Source organism: Erythrolamprus reginae, chromosome 1 (assembly GCF_031021105.1).
Source record: "Erythrolamprus reginae isolate rEryReg1 chromosome 1, rEryReg1.hap1, whole genome shotgun sequence".
In the NCBI taxonomy this organism is placed as follows: Eukaryota; Metazoa; Chordata; class Lepidosauria; order Squamata; family Dipsadidae; genus Erythrolamprus; species Erythrolamprus reginae.
The window spans coordinates 120,288,273-120,311,771 of NC_091950.1; the positions used below are offsets into that span (position 1 = coordinate 120,288,273).

Here is a 23,499-nt window from a genome sequence, read left to right on the forward strand (position 1 = left end):
TTCTATGCTGCCCAATCCTGAAGGACTCAGGACTCCTTTTCTACCTCACTGCTCTTCCTCTTCCTACTCTTTGCAGTTCAGTAGTGTTTATGGCCTATGAAGCTGGTATGGCACAAGCCAAAGAGGCATGCCTGGCTGTCGCAACATGAAGACCTTACAGCAGCACAATTCTACGGAGTATCGTGCATTGCAGCAGAATCCTCCTCCAGGGACCACACTGTGCCAAGGTAGATGAGATGAGAACTGCTCCAAAGAGAGGAAAGGGAGAGAAGGAAGAGGATGGAAGGAAGCTCAAAGTTAAAACATCCGGAAGTGCCACCTGTGAATATGGCATAGAGCAGGAGTCTCCAACCTTGGCAACTTTAAGACTTGTGGTCTTCAACTCCCAGAATTACTCAGCCAGCAAAGCAAAACTGGCTGAGGAATTATGGAAGATGAAGTCCACAGGTCTTAAAGTTGCCAAGGTTGGAGACCCCTGGCATATAGAACAATTTGTCTTCCAGGGACAATTTCATGGCTGGAGGCTGCAGGAATGGTTGCTCCAGTCCCTCCCTCCCTCCCTCCCTTTGATTTATAGGCTCCCCATCTCCTGACGGACTCGGGGCGGCATACAAAATAAAACAAAAATACAAAATTTTAAACCCCAGTATTAAAAAATATTCATCCATTTATCATTCATTGCTATTTGCCAGAGCAGTGTTGTTGCTCAATGCCTCAGACCTGCCGGCAAAGCCATATTTTTAAAGCCTTTCGGAAGGCCAGGAGGGTGGGGGCAGCATGAATATCTGTTGGGGGAGTTGTTTACTGTCTAGAGCAGTTTTTCCAAACCTTGGCAACTTTTAGATATTTGGACTTCAACTCCCAGAATTCCCCAGCCAGCAAATGCTGGCTGGGGAATTCTGGGAGTTGAAGTCCAGATATCTTCAAGTTGCCAAGGCTGGGAAACACTGGTACAGAGTAGCAACTGTGGGGTGGGAAGGAGACCTCAGTGGTCCCATCCTCAACTGTTGGAGGAATACTTAGCAGAGAACCTCTGCTTTGGGGAAAGAGAAATGAGCATAAACCACACATCATCCGTGAACCTCAAGCAGCAGGTAACCTGCGTTGAGTCTCATGGGTGGCTCTAGCAGGGAAGGCATCTGCAACAGATGAGACTGCCCCAGGATATGCCTGGCTCCTTGCCATAACTGGCCCCCCTGCCAAAAACCCCCGCCAGCATTGTTGTCATTCCAGAGCGAGCGAAAGGGAACCCTAACTACAATTCTGGCTGAATTTGACACTATTACACTATGAGAGATGCATTGGTTAGGTTCGCTTCAGTTATACATTTCAGGAAGGCTCGGCAACATTAATTCCATACGTGTGAAATGGAACATTATAGAACACAGGCAGCGATAATGGAGTGAATACACTGGCCTGGCAGGGAAATGAACAGAAAAAATGCTTCCTCCCTTTTTTCTTACAAAAAAACAGCAGGCTAAGGCAGCTCCTATTAAAATCCTTTCTCCGGAGACTTTATAGCTAGGCTTTTAACACTGAAGACTGGTCTATTGAATCCTTGGGAGCCAGGATTTACTGGAGCAAGGAAGGCGGCGGTTGGGATTTCGTCCCACTTTGAATCAGTCAGGGCTCTCTCCTGGGACCCTACAAGAAAATGCCTTAGAGAATCTATGGAGCTTCTCAGTCATCTAGAGCTGAGGAAGCTCCTGGGATGAGAAGCGAAACACCTTCAAAGAAAAAAAACAGAAAGTCCTCTTGAAAAGAGAAAAGCAGCTTTGGGACACATTACAAAGAATTGTTCGTGGCCCTGTGGGTGGCTGATTAAGAAATAGCAACAGACACTCTACCAACATACAAGGGATAAAAGAGGGAAGAATATGGAAGAAAAAAAAGTCAGACGTGATAAATTAGTTTTACCTGTGGAACTTAACCGTGCCATTTTCGTTGCTTTCTTGGACCTTGACCACAGGTTGACTCTGCCTTCCATCCTTCCAAGGCGGGTAAAATGAGGACCCAGATTTTTGAGGGCAATAGGCTGATTCTGTAAACCGCTTAAAGAGGGCTGTAAAAACACTGTGAAGCGTATATAAATCTAAGTGTTATTGCTATTGCTAGTCCTTCAGAAATTGGGTGGCATATAAATATGATAGATGGATAGATAGATAATAGATGGGTAGGTAGATAGATGGATAGACAGATAAATAGATAATAGATAGGGAGGGAGGTAGAGAGATGGATAGATAGATAGATAGATAGATAGATAATAGGCAGGTAGGTAGATAGATAGATAGATAGATAGATAGATAGATAGATAGATATATAATAGATAAGTAGGTAGATAGAAGATAGATAGAACATAGATAGATAGATAGATAGATAGATAGATAGATAGATAGATAGATAGATAGATAGATAGATAGATAGATAATTTATTTGCCCTCACCCTGGTCCAAGCTTCCCGGGAGCCGCCGACCTACACAAACACAAACACAACACAAACACACTCGCCAAACGGGAGCCCTGACGGCTAGGGAAAGCCGGATCGGGCGAGCAGGTGGGCCTTCCAATGAAGCTCTCCCCTCCGAAGCCCCCCCACAATTGGCCAACAACTCAGCGATGCCGCGAAACTCTGAACCGTTTCCTTCTCCTTATTGGACGAGAGGCTTGTCAATCCTCCCCCGTAACACGCCCCGGCTCGCCTGCTTGCGGCTGCTTCTAAGGGGGCGGCTTAAGGAGCGGCGGCTGCTGTGAGCTGCGCGAGGCGGCACGGCGGCGAAGAAAGTTTTTGCAACACTTGGGCACCTGACTCCGCATCTCTCTCTCTCTGCCGTGCGCGCTCTGGAGGGAGGCTGACCAAGGGAAGCAACCGAGCCTGGGAGCCGACAAGGCTTTGGAGAGAAAACTTTCTTGCTTCTTTCCTTTGGTTCCCCACCACCACCCTAGGATTGGTTTCCAGCCGGGGAGATCCCAGGAACAGAATCCAGCTTCTTCTACTTCACCTTTGCTTTTTTTGGGGTGGGGTAGAAAATGTTCCTCGCCTGTGAAACAGGGCGCGATTTATAAGGACATTTGCTGACTTGAGACTCGTCCGGATTTCCCCTTTTTTTGCAGGAAAGTGAGAGAGAAGGGTGTCAATCAGCGCACCTATTTATTGACTTTTCCCCCTTTTTCTTTCGGCTGCCGCTGCTCTTCTCCCACCCGCTTTCTTTCTATAACCGGAGAACCCCCCCCCCCCAGGTTTTGCTCGGCGCTCTCTCTCTACCTCTCTATATATGGAGGAATCTCAGAATGGTTTGCAACAGGAAAGCCAAAACTTTAGTGTCCACCTGCGTGATTCTCAGCGGGATGACTAACATCATCTGCTTGCTCTACGTGGGCTGGGTCACCAACTACATCGCCACGGTTTCCGTCAAAGTCCAGGAGCCGATCTCGGAGAAAAAGTTGGAGGAGGACAAAGGGGACACCCTGAGGATTATCGAAAGGCTGGACCACTTGGAAAGTGTCATCAAGCAGCACATCCAAGGTAACGCTCTCACGCGGGTTCCTTTCCCCTGTTTCCCCAAGTCTCTCTTACTCCCTAACCTCCATCTCCCCTTAAAACAACCATAACAACCCCATAAGCGTTGCACACGTTTATCTGGAACACGGGTGTTTTTGAGGTCACACTCGTGCTGCCATAGGCGGGATGGTGGACTCTGGTCCGAGGGGAGGATGCGCGGGCCGGTGGAGGGTGGGGAGGAGAGAGAAAGAGCGGCTGGTTAAAAGAGGGGGGGGAGCATTTCTTTGAGGAGAAGAATCGGGAGCTTTGTTAGGACGGGCTCGCCCCGGTCGGGCGAAGGTTCCTGCTTCCTGGCTTGCCTTCCCCCTCAGCTAAGTCGCTGGGTGCCGCCGGCTAAGCTGGAGCGAGAAGCTGAGGCGATTTGGGGGCAGCGAGCCCACCGCTTGTTTAGTTTCCTTCCTCCGCCTCGGCTCGACCGCTGGTTCCGAAGGTCGCAAAAGCAAAGGCGCTGGGTCGAAAAGAAATCCCGCTTGCCTTGATAAGCCTCTGAGGGAAACCGAACGAGCGACGGAGGAGGCGGTTTGATGTTGTGTGTGTGTGTCCGTCCGTCCATTTCCCGCCTTTCTGAGAGAACCGGTGATTGCGGAGGAAGCGGCTGGTGCCTCCCAGCCAGAAGCTCTGCCGGTGGCTGTGGGTTAATCTGGCGCTTGACAGCTGGCAGTTTCGCCCGAGGGAGAGAAGAGGAGGTGGGGGGGGGGATCCCGGCGGAGATCTCACTCGATTCTCGGCATCTCCTGTGCGGGTGGGTTGGGCTCTCGCTGCCTCCACCAGTGTAAACCAGCCGGCTTTTCGAGCCTGTTGAAGTTGCTCCATCGAAGAGAGACCTCGAAGGATCTTCTCCGGGAAGATCTTGGCACGGATCGCCGGCATCGGATTAAGCATTTGATCTTAGTTTTCGTTCCTCCACCACTTCCTGGCTATTTTTTTTTAATGTGTGCTATTTTTTTTTTAATGTGTGGTATTCATGCCCGCCTCCCCTCCATCTCTGCTCCTAAAAGACTGGCCTAGTTGTGTTAATTGTGTGTGTGTGTGTGTGTGTGTGTGTGTTTATTTATGTGTGCGTATGTATGTGTGTGTGTGTGTGTGTGTGTGTATACACTCGCGCGCTCGCACACAAATATTACACATACACATATACGCGGGCGCACAAACAATTGGGAGGAGGGTGGTTTGGGAAGAGGATCAGCGATGATTCTCAATCTGGGTAATGGCATTTTAATTTGGCCGCTGTTCGACTGCTTCTCCTTTAAGAAAGGGATGCTGGGGAAGAATAGGAAGCATCATATCTTTGCCAGATGTGGTTCTGGACGCATCTTCTTTTTGCTTCTTAATATGTTATTAGTTACAGAAGTCGTGATATACTGTCTTTTTTTACCCTCTGATGGAGATGGGAGAGGACCACATGCCTTCCAAATGGTTTATGGGCTGGTGGCCAAGTGGGGGTTAAATTATTTCTGTCTTCCCTCTTTCCCATTTTTTAAATGAATTTCCTGGAGGGGAAGCCTTTGGCATCTTTTCAGATTCCACACCACTTTTATTTCTCAATATTTTGCACAGTTTTAATCAGATAAAGAGACCACGATCTCCACGATATTAGATTTGTGCAGAATTTGTCCATAGGGTGACCACAATGGACAGCTCTATTCTTATTTTTGGAATAGTGACACCTAAAGGGGGGGGAAAAGGTCTGTGAAAAATAATAATGTTCAATAACTTTGCTTACCAAACTCTTGGGCTGAGGTCCTGCAATATTCAACTCCTACATCCATCCAGACAGAACTCAGCTCGTTTGCTACAGCTGGTAAACAGATTCCTCTTCTGCGAAATCAATTTCACCAGTGTTACAGAAAGCTTCAGTTAAAGGCATGAGCTTCAGTGGAAACATATTAAAAGCATACACACGCACACATTCATTAGCATTAAGGAGGTTTTCTGAAGTCCTTCTGGTTCCTTGGTATAATATGAATGTAAATACAATATAGACTTCTTCCCCTTCTGTCTCTTTTCTGGCTATACCTGATGTTACCTGATATTACTCCACCTTTTTCGAAGGTGGGGTAATATCAGTTCTAAATTCCCCCCCCCCCCGTGGAATCCTGGTATATGGCCTTGTTATAGAACTTGTGCTGCTAAAATGTTAAGCCTACTGTAAGTCTGATGCTTGTATTATGGTTATTATGGCTGTTTAGAAGTATAATTCCTTAGTTTCCCCAGGCTTTCCCAGAAGAAGCCAAGTTAATGGAAGTTTTGGTGATCTCACAAAGTTTTCTTTCACTGTCGACCTGGCCTTTATTTAGCAGCACAAGTTGAAGTCAAGATTTTTGATATCTTGTTTGTGCAAAGATTGGGCAGACACAATGATAGAAAAAGTGCTTTGCATGTAAGATGCTCTCAAATGTTAAAGAATCTATTGATAACAAAACAGAGAGTTCTAGCCATAGATTTAGAACTGTGCTGATTTTTATTTATTTATTAAATAAATATATACAGTATGTGCTATTGGAAATGTAGGAAAATATAAAATGTGTCTTTATTGAGATTAGCCCTAAATAAATATGCAATGGATAACTTCAGATCTCAAAACAGCAATAGCTATGTTGCTCTTGGCTTAGAATTCTGAATGCAGATTAATTAATGACTTGACAAGCTTAGGTTGGAATTCGGACATGACATCTGATAACTGCTTGAATTCCTTTTGCCTAAATTTCTTTTAAATGTGTCTTCTTAACAGAATTGTTAAAATTAATTAGCTGAATATAATTTTAAAAAAATTAAATCAAGAGAGATAGCATTATAGTGTGACTAAGGAGATGATCTTTATATACTGCAAGTTTTTACTGTGAATTTGTTAAATATGGTAATTATAACTGTAGGCGATCACTTGCTAAAAAAAGTGGTTTACTGAATAAAGTACAGTGGGCTTGGTTGTGCCACCCCATTGAAATTGAAACCAAGAATGACGATGTTCACACAAAATACAAAATTATGTTTGGTTGGTTTCAGTTTAAGGAGCTGTACAAATCCATCTAGAGACTAAGTACTTCAGTCTTGCAGAGTGGGGGTTATAAGAGCTGGGCTTTGATTTCCATGGTGTTGTTAGAGTTAAACTTGAGAGATAGCAACCTATCTATAGCTCTTTAGAGTAGCCATTAAAATGGTACCTTTCCAATATGGTGCTTGTGAATTCATCTGAAGAGCAGTGTTTGGGAACAGCAGGGAACTGATCTAGGGAACTGATAGGTGAGTGGTTTGGTTTTTGTTTTGGCATGTGAAAAAGGTTTTCCAGTAGGCATTTATGCAAGTTGAACTGGACTTCATTTAATCAGAGTGGAGATATAATAGATTTGGAGAAAGTACTTTGATATTTAAGGATGAGTCAATGATCTTTCAATATTTTGATTTAAATTATCCATAACTTAGAATAAGGAATTGTCAAAACACCCACACCTGCTTCATTGTGAAAGAAAAGTCTATGAACATAGCAGAAATGTTATTTATTTATTTGTATTTACCTTTATTTTTTATAAATAACTCAATGTGGCAAACACACACAATACTCCTTCCTTCTATTTTCCCCACAACAACAATCCTATGATGTGTCCGGGCTGAGAGAGAATGAATGACTGGCTCAAAGTCACCCAGCCAGTCTACATGTCTAAGGCAGGACTAGAACTCATTATCTAGTCTGGTCTTAATCACTTTATCAAACTAGCTATGAATGAATGAATGAATGAATGAATGAATGAATGAATGAATGAATGAATGTTAGATTCATCATGATATATTATCCTTGTCAAGGATTTCATTGCAATGCTTTAAAAAAATACCTCTACCTCTTTTAAGACAGCGATATCAGGGTTAACAAAAAGTCTGAATAGCAGCTTCCAAATTATCCACTGAAGCTATGCTTATTGAATCACTGTAGTAGAGTATTGTAAAATAATTTAGAACTGTTTTTTTTAAAGCTGTTTTCCATTTGCTTTCCTATATTTCCCAGTCATTGAAGGATGACTTACCCTTGAGGTTGATCCAGCTCTGGTCCTTCTGTGCAGTGCAAAAGAAGGTTGATGCAGCTAGTTGATCGTTGCAGTTAACATTTTGAATCACATTGCATATTTCTTGCCTGGGATCAGTCATAACTTGCTTTCTGCTTTGCTTGGATGGAGCTTTGCTTGGACATTATAGAATAAAATCCCAAACCCTGACTTACCTCTTCTTTCCAACTTTTCTGCAACCATCACTGCTGTTCCTTGTTCAGTCAGCAAAATAATAATAAGAACAGAAAGTGGAAAAAGCAGCTGAGGGGGAAACTAAGCCAAAATAATTGTGATACCACCCCACACATTCAAATATGCTAGTTACCTCTTGGCCTTATGACTTGAAATTGAGAAACTCTACATTGAACCCAGTGAGATGGCACTCCATAGCTGACAGGACCCAAAGCATACTGCTTCAGCTGGATCTGATATAGAGGTAATAGGAGAGAGGCAATCCCTCAGATGGAGTTAGTGTTGTGTGACCCTAGTCTGTGTCTTTTTTATATTCTCATATAAAAGTGAAAATATTTTTTATTTTAATATCCTGTATGTATATAAGTATGTATATGAATTTGGAGAGAGGAGGAGGAGACTATTGTTTGTTGATCTATTGGGGCAACCAAAATGAAATTATTCAAAGTGTCAGCAGCTTAAATTCTTAGTAGTAAATCAAATTGACATGAATTTGGAGTTCTGAACGGTTCTGACTGTTGGAGTTCTGAATAGCTACATTTTAAAATAAAATAAAATCAGAGTTTGATTTTTAAAATATCTGAAAGGAGGTTTTCATATGATGGGCATTGGTGAAGTTACCTAGTTTGATAATAGAACATCTGCAAGAAAACAAGTTCAGAGACCCCACAGTTCAACTCTGAGCTCATCTATTTTGATCCAAAGCAGAATTTAGTGATTATCAGGGGCCAACAAGAAATTTTTTATCTATTCAGATAAAAATTATGTAGGCAAAGAAATAGGCTGGGGCATGGTGCTCTTGATATAATGAAATGTATTTTATTGATAAGTAATTATTCTTTGCTTACTTTGCTTTAATTTACCCTCTATTTTAAAGGCATTACAGTTAAAGTAATATGTCATGGGGTGAAATTATGTACAAATAAGGAGAAGGGAAAAATAACAACCAGGCGCCCAAGCTGCAAGCTTGAAAAGAAGTCAAGACTGCTTGAACATGAGACTACTCAGCGTGTGCAAATGTTAAAACAGATGTAAATCTGTTTTGCAAAACAAATCTTTGATACAAATTAAAGTGTGTTTGTAAGAAAAAGAGAAGAGAGTCCAGGTCCAATGATACAAAATCAAAGGGATGTAAAATCTATGAAATTAATTATCCCTCCATACAAGTTGGCTGGATCAGCATAATAGAGACTTCCAATGTTTTTCTAATACTACTTAGCATGCTCTTTTATCTACTCTACTTTTCTCATTCCTCATTTTCCATTCTCCCATAATGGCTATTGTGAATAGAGCAATGCCAAACCCAGTCTTTCTTTAAAGACTGTGGATGCTGTTTATCAACCTTCTTGTTAGGGCTGCTGAACTTTAGGAAATTTGGAGGCTGGCAAAGCTCACCATTACTTGAGGGAATGTACACTGTCCAATATATTCCAACTGTGATCTTTCCTATCTGAAATATTACTGGTCGTCTTAAAGCCTTCTGTGAGATTCTGCTTTTTCAGAGTCCACCTTTTTTCCATAAAGCCTTTAATAGAATCCCCTATTTGTCATGGTCTCCATAACTGAGTCTCTAATTAAGACTAAGGATATTTAACTGTCTCAATGGTGTATTGTGTCTATTTTCATTTGCTTCCCCTGTTATATTTCTTATGTCAAATGTTGGGATTGTAAGAGCCTAAGGCAGTGACGGCGAAAATGGCCTCCCCTGCCCCTGCCAGATGCCCTCTGGAGGGCTGAAACAGCCCATAAACCAAACTCTGGTAGGCCCAGTAGGCCCATTTTTCGCCATCCCCAAGCTCCAGAGGCAAAAATGTCCTCCCACATCCCCCTGGAGACTCTCCGGTAGCTGAAAATGCCCTCCCAGAGCCTCCGGTGAGCTGAAAATCAGCTGGCTGGCACACATTCACATTGGGACTGAACTAGGGTAACAGCTCATGTACCAGCAGATATGGCTCTGTGTGCCACCTGTGGCACCCGTGCCATAGGTTCGCCATCACTGGCCTAGGGAATACCTGTCCCTTGTATTCTCTGGAAGTGCATATTAATAGCAGTAACATAATAAAATAAACATGAGGTTGATATGGTTGTGAAGCATCCTTTTATGAGTGATAAAATGTTGCAATTGTTTTGTATATTAACTTGGAATGACTTGGATAAAAGGCTGCCTAATATATGAACTGAAAAACAGCCCCCATTGGATTTCTTCAATTTTATTTGTTCTCCGTGTGGTATCAGTCTGTTTTTTACTTCTAGCAGAAAAACTAGAATGTCAAATGAAGTTTACAACCGAGTTAGAACGTTTATTCACACGAGGGAATTTCCCCCCACATTCTAACGATGTAAAATGTTTCAACGTCCTCCTTTTCCATCACACCTCACATTTTGGCCTTTTTAGGCAAGCAGGCAGATCAAGATTTCCCTTAATAACATGAGGCACGATCCAGACAGATACTTTAGAACCCGATGGATTTTTCTGTGACAGAGAAGTGCCTGCCAGTAAAATAAATTATCTTTAAAAGAAATTGCCTTTTTTGTTGCAGCTGCTGTAATGGAATCTAAATGTTATTACCTACCTGCAGGGATGGAGAATTCAAGGTATTCAAACATTAATGACGTAAAAACCTTTTAGTGTTTTCACTGAGTACGTGTAGAAGGACTTTGTGTCAGAGGTAGGTCTGCAAGCAATGTTCAGCTGTGGTGTGTTGCATGTATGTTACTTTGAATCAGTGTTGACTCCCAGTGGCTGCCTGGAATAGTCCCTGTAGTTTTCTTGGCAAGGTTTTTCAGAAGTGGTTTGTCACTACCTCCTTCCCAAGGCTGAGAGAGTGTTACTGGCCCAAAGACACCAAGCTGGGTTAGGGCTTAAGGCAGGACTAAAACTCTTAGTCAATTTACATCCTGGTTCCTTATTTGTTTAATAAATACTTTATTAGTTATTTACATTAAAACAAAGGATAAACAAAACAACAATACAACATTACAAAATACATAAAATTACATACTTATTTATGCATAGAAATTTATATATAAAAAAGGAAGAACAACGTATAAACAACAAAACAGAACAACAAAATAAAGCTTTATGCATCCTGGTTCCTTAACTTCTACACCAAACTAGTTTTCTTTTCGCCTGTTAACATAAATTATTATACGTTCTTTAAGCTGGTTTGCAAGTTTGGGAGATATGTTTGTTTAAAAAATGTGTGACTTAATTTTTTAAAAAATTGCTAGATTTTCCATGATTTTGTGTTACGTTTATGGGGCAATTGCTAGAAAAGGGTGTTTAGGCTGTTGGTTTGAGCTCGGAGCTTGGCAATTTGGTTGCAAACTTTTCATCACTATTGGAGGAGACGTGGTCAGTGTGTTCTGAATTCTGCTTGTCTGTCAGAACATAGGGCTTTAAATTCCTTTTTCTGCAAAATTAATCTGAATGTTGTTTGTTCAGGTATTTCTGAGTCATGGTCTGATTTTGGATATTTGATTAGCTGGCTGTTTAATTTAATTTAATTTATTGTATTTCTATACTGCCCAACTCTGGAAGGACTACGGAGAGGGGCGGCATGCAAATCCAATCCAATAAATACTCTGCCTGTGTTGCTGGGCTGTAGTTAACTACCATCTATACCAGTTTTTCCCAACCGTGGCAACTTGAAGATATCTGGACTTCAACTCCCAGAATTCCCCAGCCAGCATTCGCTGGCTGGGGAATTCTGGGAGTTGAAGTCCAAATATCTTCAAGCTGCCAAGGTTGGGAAACATTGATCTATACGATGCAGATTAGGATTAGAATTGTTATTTGAGGCTTCTGAGTCATAGTCTGGTTTCTGCTTGTTTGATAGTTTGAGTGGCTGGCTGTTATTACCGAGACAGTCTGAAATCAGACCATGACTCAGAAATATCAGAACAAACAACATTCAGGCTAACTTGCATCTCATGAAAAGGTATTTAAAGACTTGCATTCTGACAGACGAGCACAATTCAAAATGCACTGATGATGTTTCTCCAAATGGTGATGAAATGTTTGCAACCAAATTGTCAAGCTCTAAGCTCAAACTAATAGCCTAACTACCAACCCGAGATACTAATTTTCAAACACATTTCAGAAAAATGTATTTTTTTCTAAGCTGCTCTCTTTGGCCAGTCCTTTTTATCTTTATCTGAATGTGTTTGTTCCAAATAGCTAGTCTTCTTAGCACATGACAGCCTAAATAAATTAAGTGGCAACTATGAAACCCTAAACAGTTTATTAGCAAATGCTGATTTATCATGAACACTACTGCTACAAGTACGTTCCCCCTGCTAGTAAGATTAAACAAACTCAGTTTCTCTAATAGTCAAACTATTTACTAAGTCTGCTATTAATCTTCTCATTGTTCCTATCATCCATCTTCTCCCACTTACGACTATGACTGTAACTTGTATCCCTGCAGTTTATATTGTTTGCTAATATGATTTGGTTGCTTATTTGTACCCTTTGCCATCATTAAGTGTTGTACCGTATGATTCTCGACTAATGTAACTTTTCTTTTATGTACACTGAGAGCATATGCACCTTGTGTGTCCAACCATACTTGGCCAATAAAGAATTCTATTCTATTCTATTTGTGTCTGCAGTTTGCCTCATCAGAGGTGGGTTCCTCCTGGTTGAGATCAGTTCACCCAAACTGGTAGTGACCCACTGGTGATTTCATGATGACATCACCGAACCAAATCAGTCAATGCTGGTTCGTGGGTGCTGTAAAAAAATATTAGAATTTTTTTTTAATTTAATTTTTTCTTCTGTGCATGCTGAGTTTCTGGCATGGCGCATACATCACCATTTTTGTTTTAAATTTTTTTCTGGGATTTTTTGCACTGTGCATGTGCATATGTGTGAAGGCATAGCCATATAGCGTGGGAGGAAGCAAAATGGCAACAAAATAAATTGGAACCCACCCTTGTACCTCATGCTATATATGAAAACTCTGGTGTGTTTTCAGGCTAATTTGAATCATGATGAATCTAGCTTTTGATTTTCTTGTTCAGTGGTTTGTTTTTTGATAGTTGTAAGTTCCTTTAGGACAGTTCATTTGTGCAGAGAAACCCCAATCTGAAAATACAGTGGTGCATCTACCTACAAATGCCTCTACTTACGAACTTTTCTAGATAAGAACCGGGCGTTCAAGATTTTTTTGCCTCTTCTCAAGAACTATTTTCCACTTACAAACCCGAGCCTCCGAAACTGTAACCAGAAAAGGCAGGGAGAAGCCTCCTTGGGGCCTCTCTAGGAATCTCCTGGGGGGAAACAGGGACAGAAAAGGCGGGGAGTGTCACGCTGAAGATTGACAGCCCCAGAGACATTCAGTAATTAAATAGTTAACTGTGTGTGCTTTATTAAGATCCTCCTTTTATGATGTAATATCCTGCTACATCATCATACCTCATATCCTTCTTCATGCTCTGTTGTTCTATTATTCTCCATTCCTATTCTAACCTCCATCATGTGAAGATACATTTTTACTTTGTCCCTCGCGACATGGGGTCTCTCTAGGAATCTCCTGGGAGGAAACAGGGTCTCCACCCTCCCTGTGGTTTCCCCAATCACACGCATTATTTGCTTTTATATTGATTCCTAGGGAAAAATTGCTTCTTCTTAAAAACTTTTCTACTTAAGAACCTGGTCACAGAATGAATTAAGTTTGTAAGTAGAGGTACCACTGTACTTTTAATTTACTAGGTTTTGAATATTGGATGGATAGATATACAAATATTTTCTTGTGCTAATATTTAACAAAAAACCCTTGAATCAACATGAAAACCCCCAAAGTATACTAATGACATCTAGCCATATTTGCAGATCATAGTAATCCATAGTTTAATAAACTGTGATTTATTATATTTTTCTGGATTTGACCTTTGACCTTACACATAAATTCTAATATAAAATGCAGTTGGTTAGTTTGTTGTTTCCTGTGAATCTAACTATGAATAGATTAACACTGGATAACAGGAAGAGGATTTGTTTAGGTTTTCATTACCTAGTGCTCTTTTATTTTTGGCTTGCATACTGTGCTTTTAATAGCAATGTAAGAAGGATTAATCTAGCAAAATGAACCACCTGGTACAGAGACAACATAGTTTTCAAAGCTTTTCAACAGGTCACAACTTGTCATAGACATGTAAGAAGATTTGGAAGTCCCAATATAAAAAGGTTGTGTTCCCTTCTATCTTTAGCCTGGAAATATCCTTCAGACTCTGCCTGTGCACAGTAAATAAGCAAATTGTCTGTTTTAACAACGTTTTTCAAATATTTAATTACATTTACATGCCACCCATCTCGCTGTACGAGGAGACTTGATAGTGCATTCAGCATATTTAAGGAATGCCAAATACAGAAGTAAATTCATATTACAGTGATCCCCCGATCATTGCGAGGGTTCCGTTCCAGGACCCCTCGCAATGATCGGTTTTTCGCGAACTAGCGCTGCGGAAGTAAAAACACCATCTGCGCATGCGCAGATGGTGTTTTTACTTCCGCCGCAGCAGCGAGGAGCCGAAGATTGGGGTTTCCCCGCCGCCCACGCAAACTCCTCGCTGCCGTTCGCTCGCGCCGCTTCCCAGCTGAGTCCTGAAGCCATTTCGCTTCAGGACTCAGCTGGGAAGCGGTGCGAGCGAACGGCGTGGGCGGGCGAAGGGCGGCCGAGCAGCGGGCGCGCGGGCAGGCAGGCGGCGGACAAGCCGTTCACTCGCGCCGCTTCCCAGCTGAGTCCTGAAGCCAATTCGCTTCAGGACTCAGCTGGGAAGCGGCGCGAGCGAACGGCGTGGGCGGGCGAAGGGCAGCCGAGCGGCGGGGCGCGCGGGCATGCAGGCGGCGGACAAGCCGTTCGCTCGCACCGCTCGCTCGCGCCGCTTCCCAGCTGAGTCCTGAAGCCAATTCGCTTCAGGACTCAGCTGGGAAGCGGCGCGAGCGAACGGCGTGGGCGGGCGAAGGGCAGCCGAGCGGCGGGCGCGCGGGCATGCAGGCGGCGGACAAGCCGTTCGCTCACGCCGCTCGCTCGCGCCTCTTCCCAGCTGAGTCCTGAAGCCAATTCGCTTCAGGACTTAGCTGGGAAGCGGCGCGAGCGAACGGCGTGGGCGGGCAAAGGGCGGCCGAGCGGCGGGCGCGTGGGCAGGCAGGCGGCAGACAAGCCGTTTGCTCGCGCCGCTCGCTCGCGCCGCTTCCCAGCTGAGTCCTGAAGCCAATTCGCTTCAGGACTCAGCTGGGAAGCGGCGCGAGCGAACGGCGTGGGTGGGCGAAGGGCGGCCGAGCGGCGGGCGCGCGGGCAGGCAGGCGGCGGACAAGCCGTTCGCTCGCGCCGCTCGCTCGCGCCGCTTCCCAGCTGAGTCTTGAAGCCAATTCGCTCCAGGACTCAGCTGGGAAGCGGCGCGAGCGAACGGTGTGGGCGGGGCGAAGGGCGGGCGCTGCAGCAGCGAGGAGTTTGCGTGGGCGGTGGGGAAACTCCTCGCTGATGCCCGCCGCTCGCCCTCCCGCCAGCAAGAGGGGGAAGACCCAGGGAAGCCGCCCAGCAGCTGATCTGCCCGGCACCATCTATGCATGCGTGGCCATAGAAAAAAAGGGCGCGCATGCGCAGATGGTGTTTTGACTTCCGGGTTGAAAAATCGCGATTTAGCCCGTTCGCAATGATCGAGATCGCGATACCCGGGGGATCACTGTACACCATTCTTTTAGTCCTTCTTAAAATTACTCTGGCCAGTTTCTGTGTCTCTAACTAGTGTTCATTAGCAGAAAGCAGGTATGAAAACATTTCTGGAAATATAAACTTCATTACAGGTAGTCCTTGACGTACAACCACAATTGACCCAAAATTTCTGTTGTTAAGTAAGACATTTGTTAGGTGAGTTTTGCCCAGAGGTGGGTTCCTCCCGGTTTGGAGTGGTTCTTATAGCAGTGGTTCTCAACCTGGGAGTCGGGGCCCCTTTGGCAGTCAAATGGCTGTTTCACAGAGGTCGCATAAGACTATGGGAAAAGACAAATTTCCCATGGTGGTAGGAACCAAAGCTTCTATTCTGGTCCCTTGGAATATATTTTTAGAACCTGACCAATTAGGCATTTACATTGGGGGTGTCCCTCTGACCTTCCTGCCAATTAGGTTAAAGCTCTGTTGGGAGAATTGGTGCTAGACTTATGGTTGGAGGGGGGGGTATCACCACAACATGAGAAACTATATTAAGGGGTTGCGGCATTAGAAAGGTTGAGAACCACCTTTCCATAGAACTGATAGTGGGAATTTCCCCCCACTTGCTGAACTGGCAGTGATTCAGGACTGCTACATCCCTGAACTGGCTCTCTCGATGGCGCCATAAGTGCCACCATCTTGCTTTTTGCTTCTGCGCAGAAGCTGGGTTTTTAGCGCTCCACATGCGTGTTTGCGCCTGCTTGCACCGTGCATTGGGAAGCAAACCAGTAGCGAGGTAAGCTGGGTTTTGCCCCATTTTACAATCTTTCTTAGCAGAGTTGTTAAGTGAATCACTGCAGCTGACAAGTTAGTAACTCTGTTGTTAAGTGAATCGGGTTCTCCCCAGACATTGCTTGTCAGAAGGTCACAAAAGTGATCACATGACCCTAGGACACAGCAATGGTCATAAATATAAACCAATTCCCAAGCATCACATGATCATAGGGATGTTGCAAAGATCATAAATTTGTAAAACAGTCATAAGTCACATTTTGCATGCCATTGTAACTTTGAATGATCACTAACCGAACTTTTGTAATTTGAGGACTACCTGTATCTGCTAACAGCTATACAGGGTGGCATAACTTCATAGGGTGAGAATGTTAAGTGGGCTGTTTATTCTCCTGCATTAAAGAGGCAACAAACCATTTAGACACAGTCCCATGTGCTTCCATTATTTGTAATTTGCATCCTAATAATCATAAAATCATGTGCTAACACAACAGGCCAAGAACACAGACTAAGACAGCAGTGAAAATTATGGAAAAGTTTTTTAAAAATGAATTATGATAAATATCTTATCTAGTACAGGTAGTTCTTGACTTAAAACCATTAGTTTAGTGACTGAAGAAAAGATACTTATTCACACTTAGGGTCGTTGCAGTATTCCTATGGCTTTGTAATCAAAATCTGGAGGCTTGGCAACTGGCTCATAATTTTGATGGTTAGCCCAAAATGTGGACATTGTTGTCAGTCAAAATATGCTATCATTTGAAAATGTCTCAAGTTGGGCAGGGCATGGAATCTTGTCTTTAATACGATGCCTTGGTTCACATACCACACCATGCTTTGTTTAATTGTGGAATATTGAATAATACAACGAATTAGAAAACATTTTAAGCCATGAACATAGTTTGGAAATTGAAGCTGCTGGATTCACCAAACCTGGTAAGTCAAAGTCAAACAAATTAGAGTACTTTGTTAGTTTGTTTTATTTATGCTTTAGAAATGGCTGTTTTGACCATAATTAAGTAAATGGATGAATGTTTGGTGACGGGGTTGCTAAACAATTTGAAGAACAAAAATACTGCGAGACAGTGCTAAACATCATGTATTTAAACAAAAGCAAATGTAATTATAATGATTCCAATTCTTTGCACTCTAATATCAATAGATTTTTGTTTGTTGGACAAGACTTAGAAAGTCTCTGATTTTTTAAAAAAGAAAATTGTAATTCCTTGCCATTTTCTTCATTGTATTGATTAAAGCTCTTTTGCTTCATCTGAAGAAGTCAAGTCAAGTAGAAATCCATCTGCTAAATGCAGATGGCAGTTTTCTGACAATTCTCTCTCTTAATATTAAAAAGAACAACAATTATTCTCTAACTAAACATCCTTCTTTCTGTTGTTGTTTTTCAAAGATCATTAAGGGAACAAAAATCTAGGATATTTCAGCTGTAGATATTGACACAGAAAAAGCAGTGCAACCAATAACACGGAGTTAAGAACTATTTCTACCAATATTAGCACAGCCATCTCAGCCTCTTTGTACCTCTGGAAATACAACAGCCACCATTACTATCCAGTTTGGACAATAGTCACACTTGTTGGAATTGATGTAATGCAAGTATCCAAGTTGTACTAACCATTTCTTCCTGAACAATCTTAACAATCTCAACTCTTAATGGTTATTAAGAAATGGGTCATCAGTTAAGATTAGTTCAGTGGCTATTTCCTTCAAGATCAAGATAATTGCATGCTACTAAAAGATAAACCTTGGGTCCTAACTAGGAATTTCTTTAATGGTAAAGGATAGGCTGGTAGTTCATTGGTAAAAGCATTGGGCAGGCAAAATCATCCAGGTTCAGCTCTTGGTATTTCAACTAAATTTGGGGGAGCACCATTGCCAAACATCTTGTTATGCTGTTGTTTAAATAAACCATGGTTGATTGGGTTGGTACTTCACACGAAATGGAACCAAGCCACATTTCAGTTTATTATCTTTGAATTGCAGACAATGCAACCCAATCCAGTTGAATGAATGATTTATCTATTATAAAGGCATCTCTATTCAGGAGCTGGTCTTTTCTCACTCTATATGTAAGAAAGGCCTTGTGGACAATTAAATTTCCCCCTTACCCTGCAGTCAAAAACAGTAGACTCGAATTACACTATATTTTTAAGTGTAAAATATTGGAATAGTTAGCATGGAGGTGTAGGAAGTTAGTACTTATCCACCTCCTAGAGGAATGAAATATTTTAGGAAATATTCAAAAAGGCAGAATCTTACATTTCCCTGGATTAGAAAGTGGAGAAACTCACTCTTAGTAGTCCCTACCTTTGTCAATGGACTATCAAAGCCTGAACCCATTTTACTCATCCCCCCCACTTTTGTCAATGGGCAGCCTATACTACATAACAAAGGATTAGCCCTCTGCCCATCTCATCACATGGCACCTGGGAAGATTGCATCAGCCAGCACTCAAACTAGCCTGGGACATAGACAAAGCCTACAGTTAGCTAAAAACCCCGCCTCCGGGAGTCTGACAGCCAATGGGATACATTTCTTACACAGGAATAGGAAAACTGTCAGTGTGGGGGCCAACAGAGGGTATATAACTGAGGTACTCCAGCATCTCAGCCCTTCTCTTCTTCTACATCTTCGAAGCTTGTGGCCCCTCTTTTCCCCAGAACCTCAAACCATGTAGTCCTGCTGTCCATCATTAAAACTATCTTTCCAAGCATTCACCATGCTTCCAGTATCCTTTCTCCCACTTGGAACCAAACCCAGAAAGATATCCCTTACAACAGAGGGCTATTGGATTCTGTGAAACAGATATTGAGGATGTTTTAAAAGCCAAAAATCCAGTATGATTAACAGCAATACTAAGAGAGTGTATGAGTAGACAGCACAGAAATGGTGCTTGTTATGCTCAACTCTTGTAAGACTATTCTTTCTCCCCCTCTCCCTTCCTCCCCTCTCCTTATTTACTTAATATTTTTATTATCCATTTGCCAGTATTGTTGTATAATGTAATGGAGATTTTCTCTGAAAAGTAGATGGCTTAAAACCAGTTTGAAATATTTGTATGATCCGTTTAAAAGGAACAATAAATATGGGTGTCAGCGATTGGAGAATGGCAACAGGCAGCTGTTTTGGGGTTGGTTTTTTTTAGTATGTTTGATATGTTTTCTAGTTATTGGTCTTCTGACTGTTAAATAACCTTATGTTTGCAGCCTCCATTTAGTTCTTGCTGTGCATCCAGGAACAGAAATTTCAGTCATTGGAAAGCACTCCATATCCTCTCTCTGACTTTGATTTAGTCAGAGCCAGGTTAAGATACCATTATGTTCCTGGAGTGACTAAGTAGGCTGTCCACTTTGCAAATGATTTTCAGCATAGAATCTACAATTCCAAATGTCAGCATATATTCTGACTTTGTTAATAGGAAATGCGTTTTTATTTAAGGAACAAAAATAATATTGGCATAGGTAGGAGTTTCACAACTCTTTCAGGTTTTCTCTTATGAAAATTGGTATTTGATGAGGGAGTGGGATGGAGAGCTCTCTCCTCAACTGGAGAGGAATTCTGAGAAAAAATATTAAAAGCACTCGGGGCAAATTACCAAAGGTTTTCTTTCATTTGGTGGACAATTTAGGGCTGGTTGATACATAGAGATATAAAAATTGGGAGTTAAAGAGAATATACATCCTTTTCTGAAAAACATACCATAGATCCTTATCAAGAATAGATTTAGATGTTGAAGTATGCGACTACTAAGGTTTCTGGAGTGGAGTTATTACCAAAGACTTTTCAAATCCTGAGAGTTTGATTTACCAGAGGAAATCTAATTCTTTTAGTTGAAGACTAAATGAAATATTGCTGTATTGTGTAAAGAAACACCAATGAAGGATTCTAAACAGAAATTCAACTTTTTAAGAAAAATAACTTAAGGCACTGAATTTAAGAATGGTTTAGGATGTAAGTAAAGCTTTTATTACAGGTTATTTTATACAACATAATGGTGAACTTAGAAGAGTCAAGGGAAAATTACATGGAATAAAAAGAAAAGAAGTATTAAATTTGCAGAGAAAATAAATATTTCTCAACAAATTAAGCCGTTATAAGAACAATTATTTATGTTGACACTAAGAGAAATGGAAATAGAAATGAATTATGTAAAGAAAAAATGTTTTTGGAAATAAACCAGAGAATTGCCAGGTTATAAATTACAAAAAGAATAAGAAAGCAAGATGATATTGAAATAATAAGAGGGAGATACTGTACTGTACTAATGGACAATGCAGCCATACAAAAAGCTTTTCATCCATACTAGGAAATGACTTCTATTTGGACAAGATAGATGAATATATAAAAAAAAACCCAAACATTTACTTACAAATGGACAGAGAGAAATTATAACGATCTATCATTGATGTTTCTGATGCCATAAAAAAGATTAAACTAGGAAAGCTGCCTGGTCCAGGTGGATTATCAGGTTGTTATTATAAATGTTTGAGGATGAACTTTACAATCTTTACAAAACACAATGAAATCTAAGTGGAAAGCTGGCAGGGAGTTGGAAAATGGCCAGTAAAATATTAATACCAAAAGAGGGCCAAATTTTATTTTAACAAGAAACTAAAGGTTGATACCATTATTAAATGCGAGAGCAGTCATGGGTTCCCCCAGGTATGCCCATGTTACACCAACACTCCGCAGTCTGCATTGGTTGCCGATCAATTTCCGGTCACAATTCAAAGTGTTGGTTATGACCTATAAAGCCCTTCATGGCATCGGACCAGAATATTTCCGAGACCGCCTTCTGCCGCATGAATCCCAGCGACTGATTAGGTCCCACAGAGTGGGCCTTCTCTGGGTCCTGCCAACTAAACAATGTCGGTTGGCGGGCCCCAGGGGAAGAGCCTTCTCTGTGGCGGCCCCGACTCTCTGAAACCAGCTCCCCCCAGAGATTAGAACTGCCCCTACCCTCCTTGCCTTTCGTAAACTCCTCAAAACCCACCTTTGTCGTCAGGCATGGGGGAACTGAGATATCACCCCCGGGTCTATACAATTTATGTATGGTATGTTTGTATGTATGTCTGCTTAATAATGGGGTTTTTTAAAAATATTTTTAAATTGTAAATTATTAGATTTGTCAGAGAAGGCTCTTCCCCTGGGTCCTGCAAGACGTCATTGTTTTGTCGACAGGACCCGGAGAAGGCCAACTCTGTGGGACCTAATCGGCTGCTGGGATTCATGTGGCAGAAGGCGGTATCATAGGTACTCTGGTCCGATGCCATGAAGGACTTTATAGGTCATTACCAACACTTTGAATTGTGACCAGAAATTGATCAGCAGCCAGTGCAAGCCACGGAGTGTTGATGAAACATGGGCATATCTGGGAAAGCCCATGATAGCTCTCTTGGCCGCATTCTGCATGATCTGAAGTTTCCAAACACTTTTCAGAGGTAGCCCCATGTAGAGAGCGTTGTAGTAGTCGAACTCAAGGTAATGAGGGCATGAGCGACTGAGCAGAGATTCCCTGTCCAAATAGGGCTGCAACTGCTGCACCAGGCGAACTTGGGCAAACGCCCTCCTCGCCACAGCTGAAAGATGGTGCTCTGATGTTAGCTGTGGATTGAGGAAGACGCCCAAGTTGCGGACCCTCTCAGAGGGGGTCAATAATCCCCCCCAGGGTAATGGACGAACAGATGGACGTGTCCTAGGGAGGCAAAATCCATAGCCATTCCGTCTTGTCAGAAATACTGAATAAAGATATAAGACAAGATGAAAAATTGTGGAAGTAAAGATTTAAAAAGATTAAAAATACTTATGATGGTTAAATGCCTTTTGCAGATAACTTGTATTGGTTCTAGAAGATCCTTTAAGGATAATTGTGATGCTAATGGCAAATTAATTTTTTTTCACGCACTAGTTTCAGTATTAATAAACAAAAGACAAAGGTGTTAACAAAAATGTGACAATAGAAGATCAAACAGAATTAATAAAACAGGTTTTAAGATTGAGAAGTAGTAAAATATCTGTCTCACTATGACAAATATGAATTCTATGTTATTTTAAATAATGATGTCAAGATGTGGAATACATTTAAAAATATGTTAAGATGGGAGAATTACAAGTGCTAGTGCAGAGGAGAACTTTTGTCATATATATCTTGCCTAGAATGATGTGTTTATTTCAGACAATACCTGTTTTGACAATTGATGTACCATTTAAATAGTATTAGAAAGATACATCTAAATTTGTGTGGCAAGGGGCAAAACCCCCCAGAAATTAAATATAAACTGTTACTAATGCAAAGGGGAGGGGAGGATTGGGTTTACCTGATTTGAAATTGTATATTGCAGCTTTCAACTGGAAGAGGAAGCAGAGAGATGAACAGTAAATACGTCTGTGATTAAACATTATAATTAAGTCTTATCCAAATTTTTCAATACTGGAGGTAGTAGCAAGACAGAAGCATTTGTAGGTTTTTAATATAGTCCGAACATGGTTATTTGTAGATCAGCTGAGATTTTCTTTTATTTCAGTTTTGAGATTATTTCTTGTTCTCTTTTGCAGTTTATTGGACCCTGGTTGAAGTGAATGTATTTTTAGCTTCTGCAGCTGCTCAAGCTGAAGTTGAAGCAGACATAATATTAAATATAGTCTGCTCTTCTTTTTCTGTCCTACATCTTGAATGGCTGCCAGTGGTAAACTGCTACTGTTCTCCATATTGCTGGAAACAGTTGTGGCAGGAGATCTTGTTCGGTGGCAGCTGATTAAAAAGATGTGGACGTGGTGCCCTATGTGGGCACCTCTTTGGTGGTCAGCTCTTTGGCTGACATGTTTTTTTTTGCCTAGACAATTGTCATAAAAATGATCTAGTGCAGGCAAGCAACAAGTTACATGTATGATGCAGTATTTTATGGAATGGGATAATGTCTCAAGTGTCCATTAATTCTTATAAATCCATCCGAATAATTTGCAGTAAGATATGGAGCTATTCAAAGGATTGTAAATATAGTTTACCACAATCTTCAGAAGAGTTCAGTCTATTTTAAACTATCCAGACAAGTAAAAATGGACATACATGCTGCTGAACTTGTATTCAATTACAGTAATGTAATTGTCTGACCTTCGCTGATGCTTGACACACCATATATCTAGGCTATACAAGGTCAGCTCAGCACAGAAGCCAGAGGTACATGCAAAATGTGTTGCATTACTAGTTCCTGAAAAGCTTTTGCAATTAAGTCTTCAGTCAAAGTGG

The 23,499-nt window shown here is 41.7% G+C and overlaps 1 protein-coding gene across 1 annotated transcript in view; it reads left to right on the plus strand.

Moving 5' to 3' along the window:
- The first annotated feature begins 2,774 nt into the window (after positions 1–2,774).
- The window catches only part of GALNT18 (polypeptide N-acetylgalactosaminyltransferase 18), a 424,313-nt gene continuing 403,588 nt past the window's right edge, over positions 2,775–23,499 (plus strand). Inside the window, exon 1 of the mRNA XM_070735536.1 lies at positions 2,775–3,523. Within this exon, the coding sequence (XP_070591637.1) occupies positions 3,289–3,523 (235 nt within the window). The 5' untranslated portion in view covers positions 2,775–3,288. The remainder of the gene's footprint in view (positions 3,524–23,499) is intronic.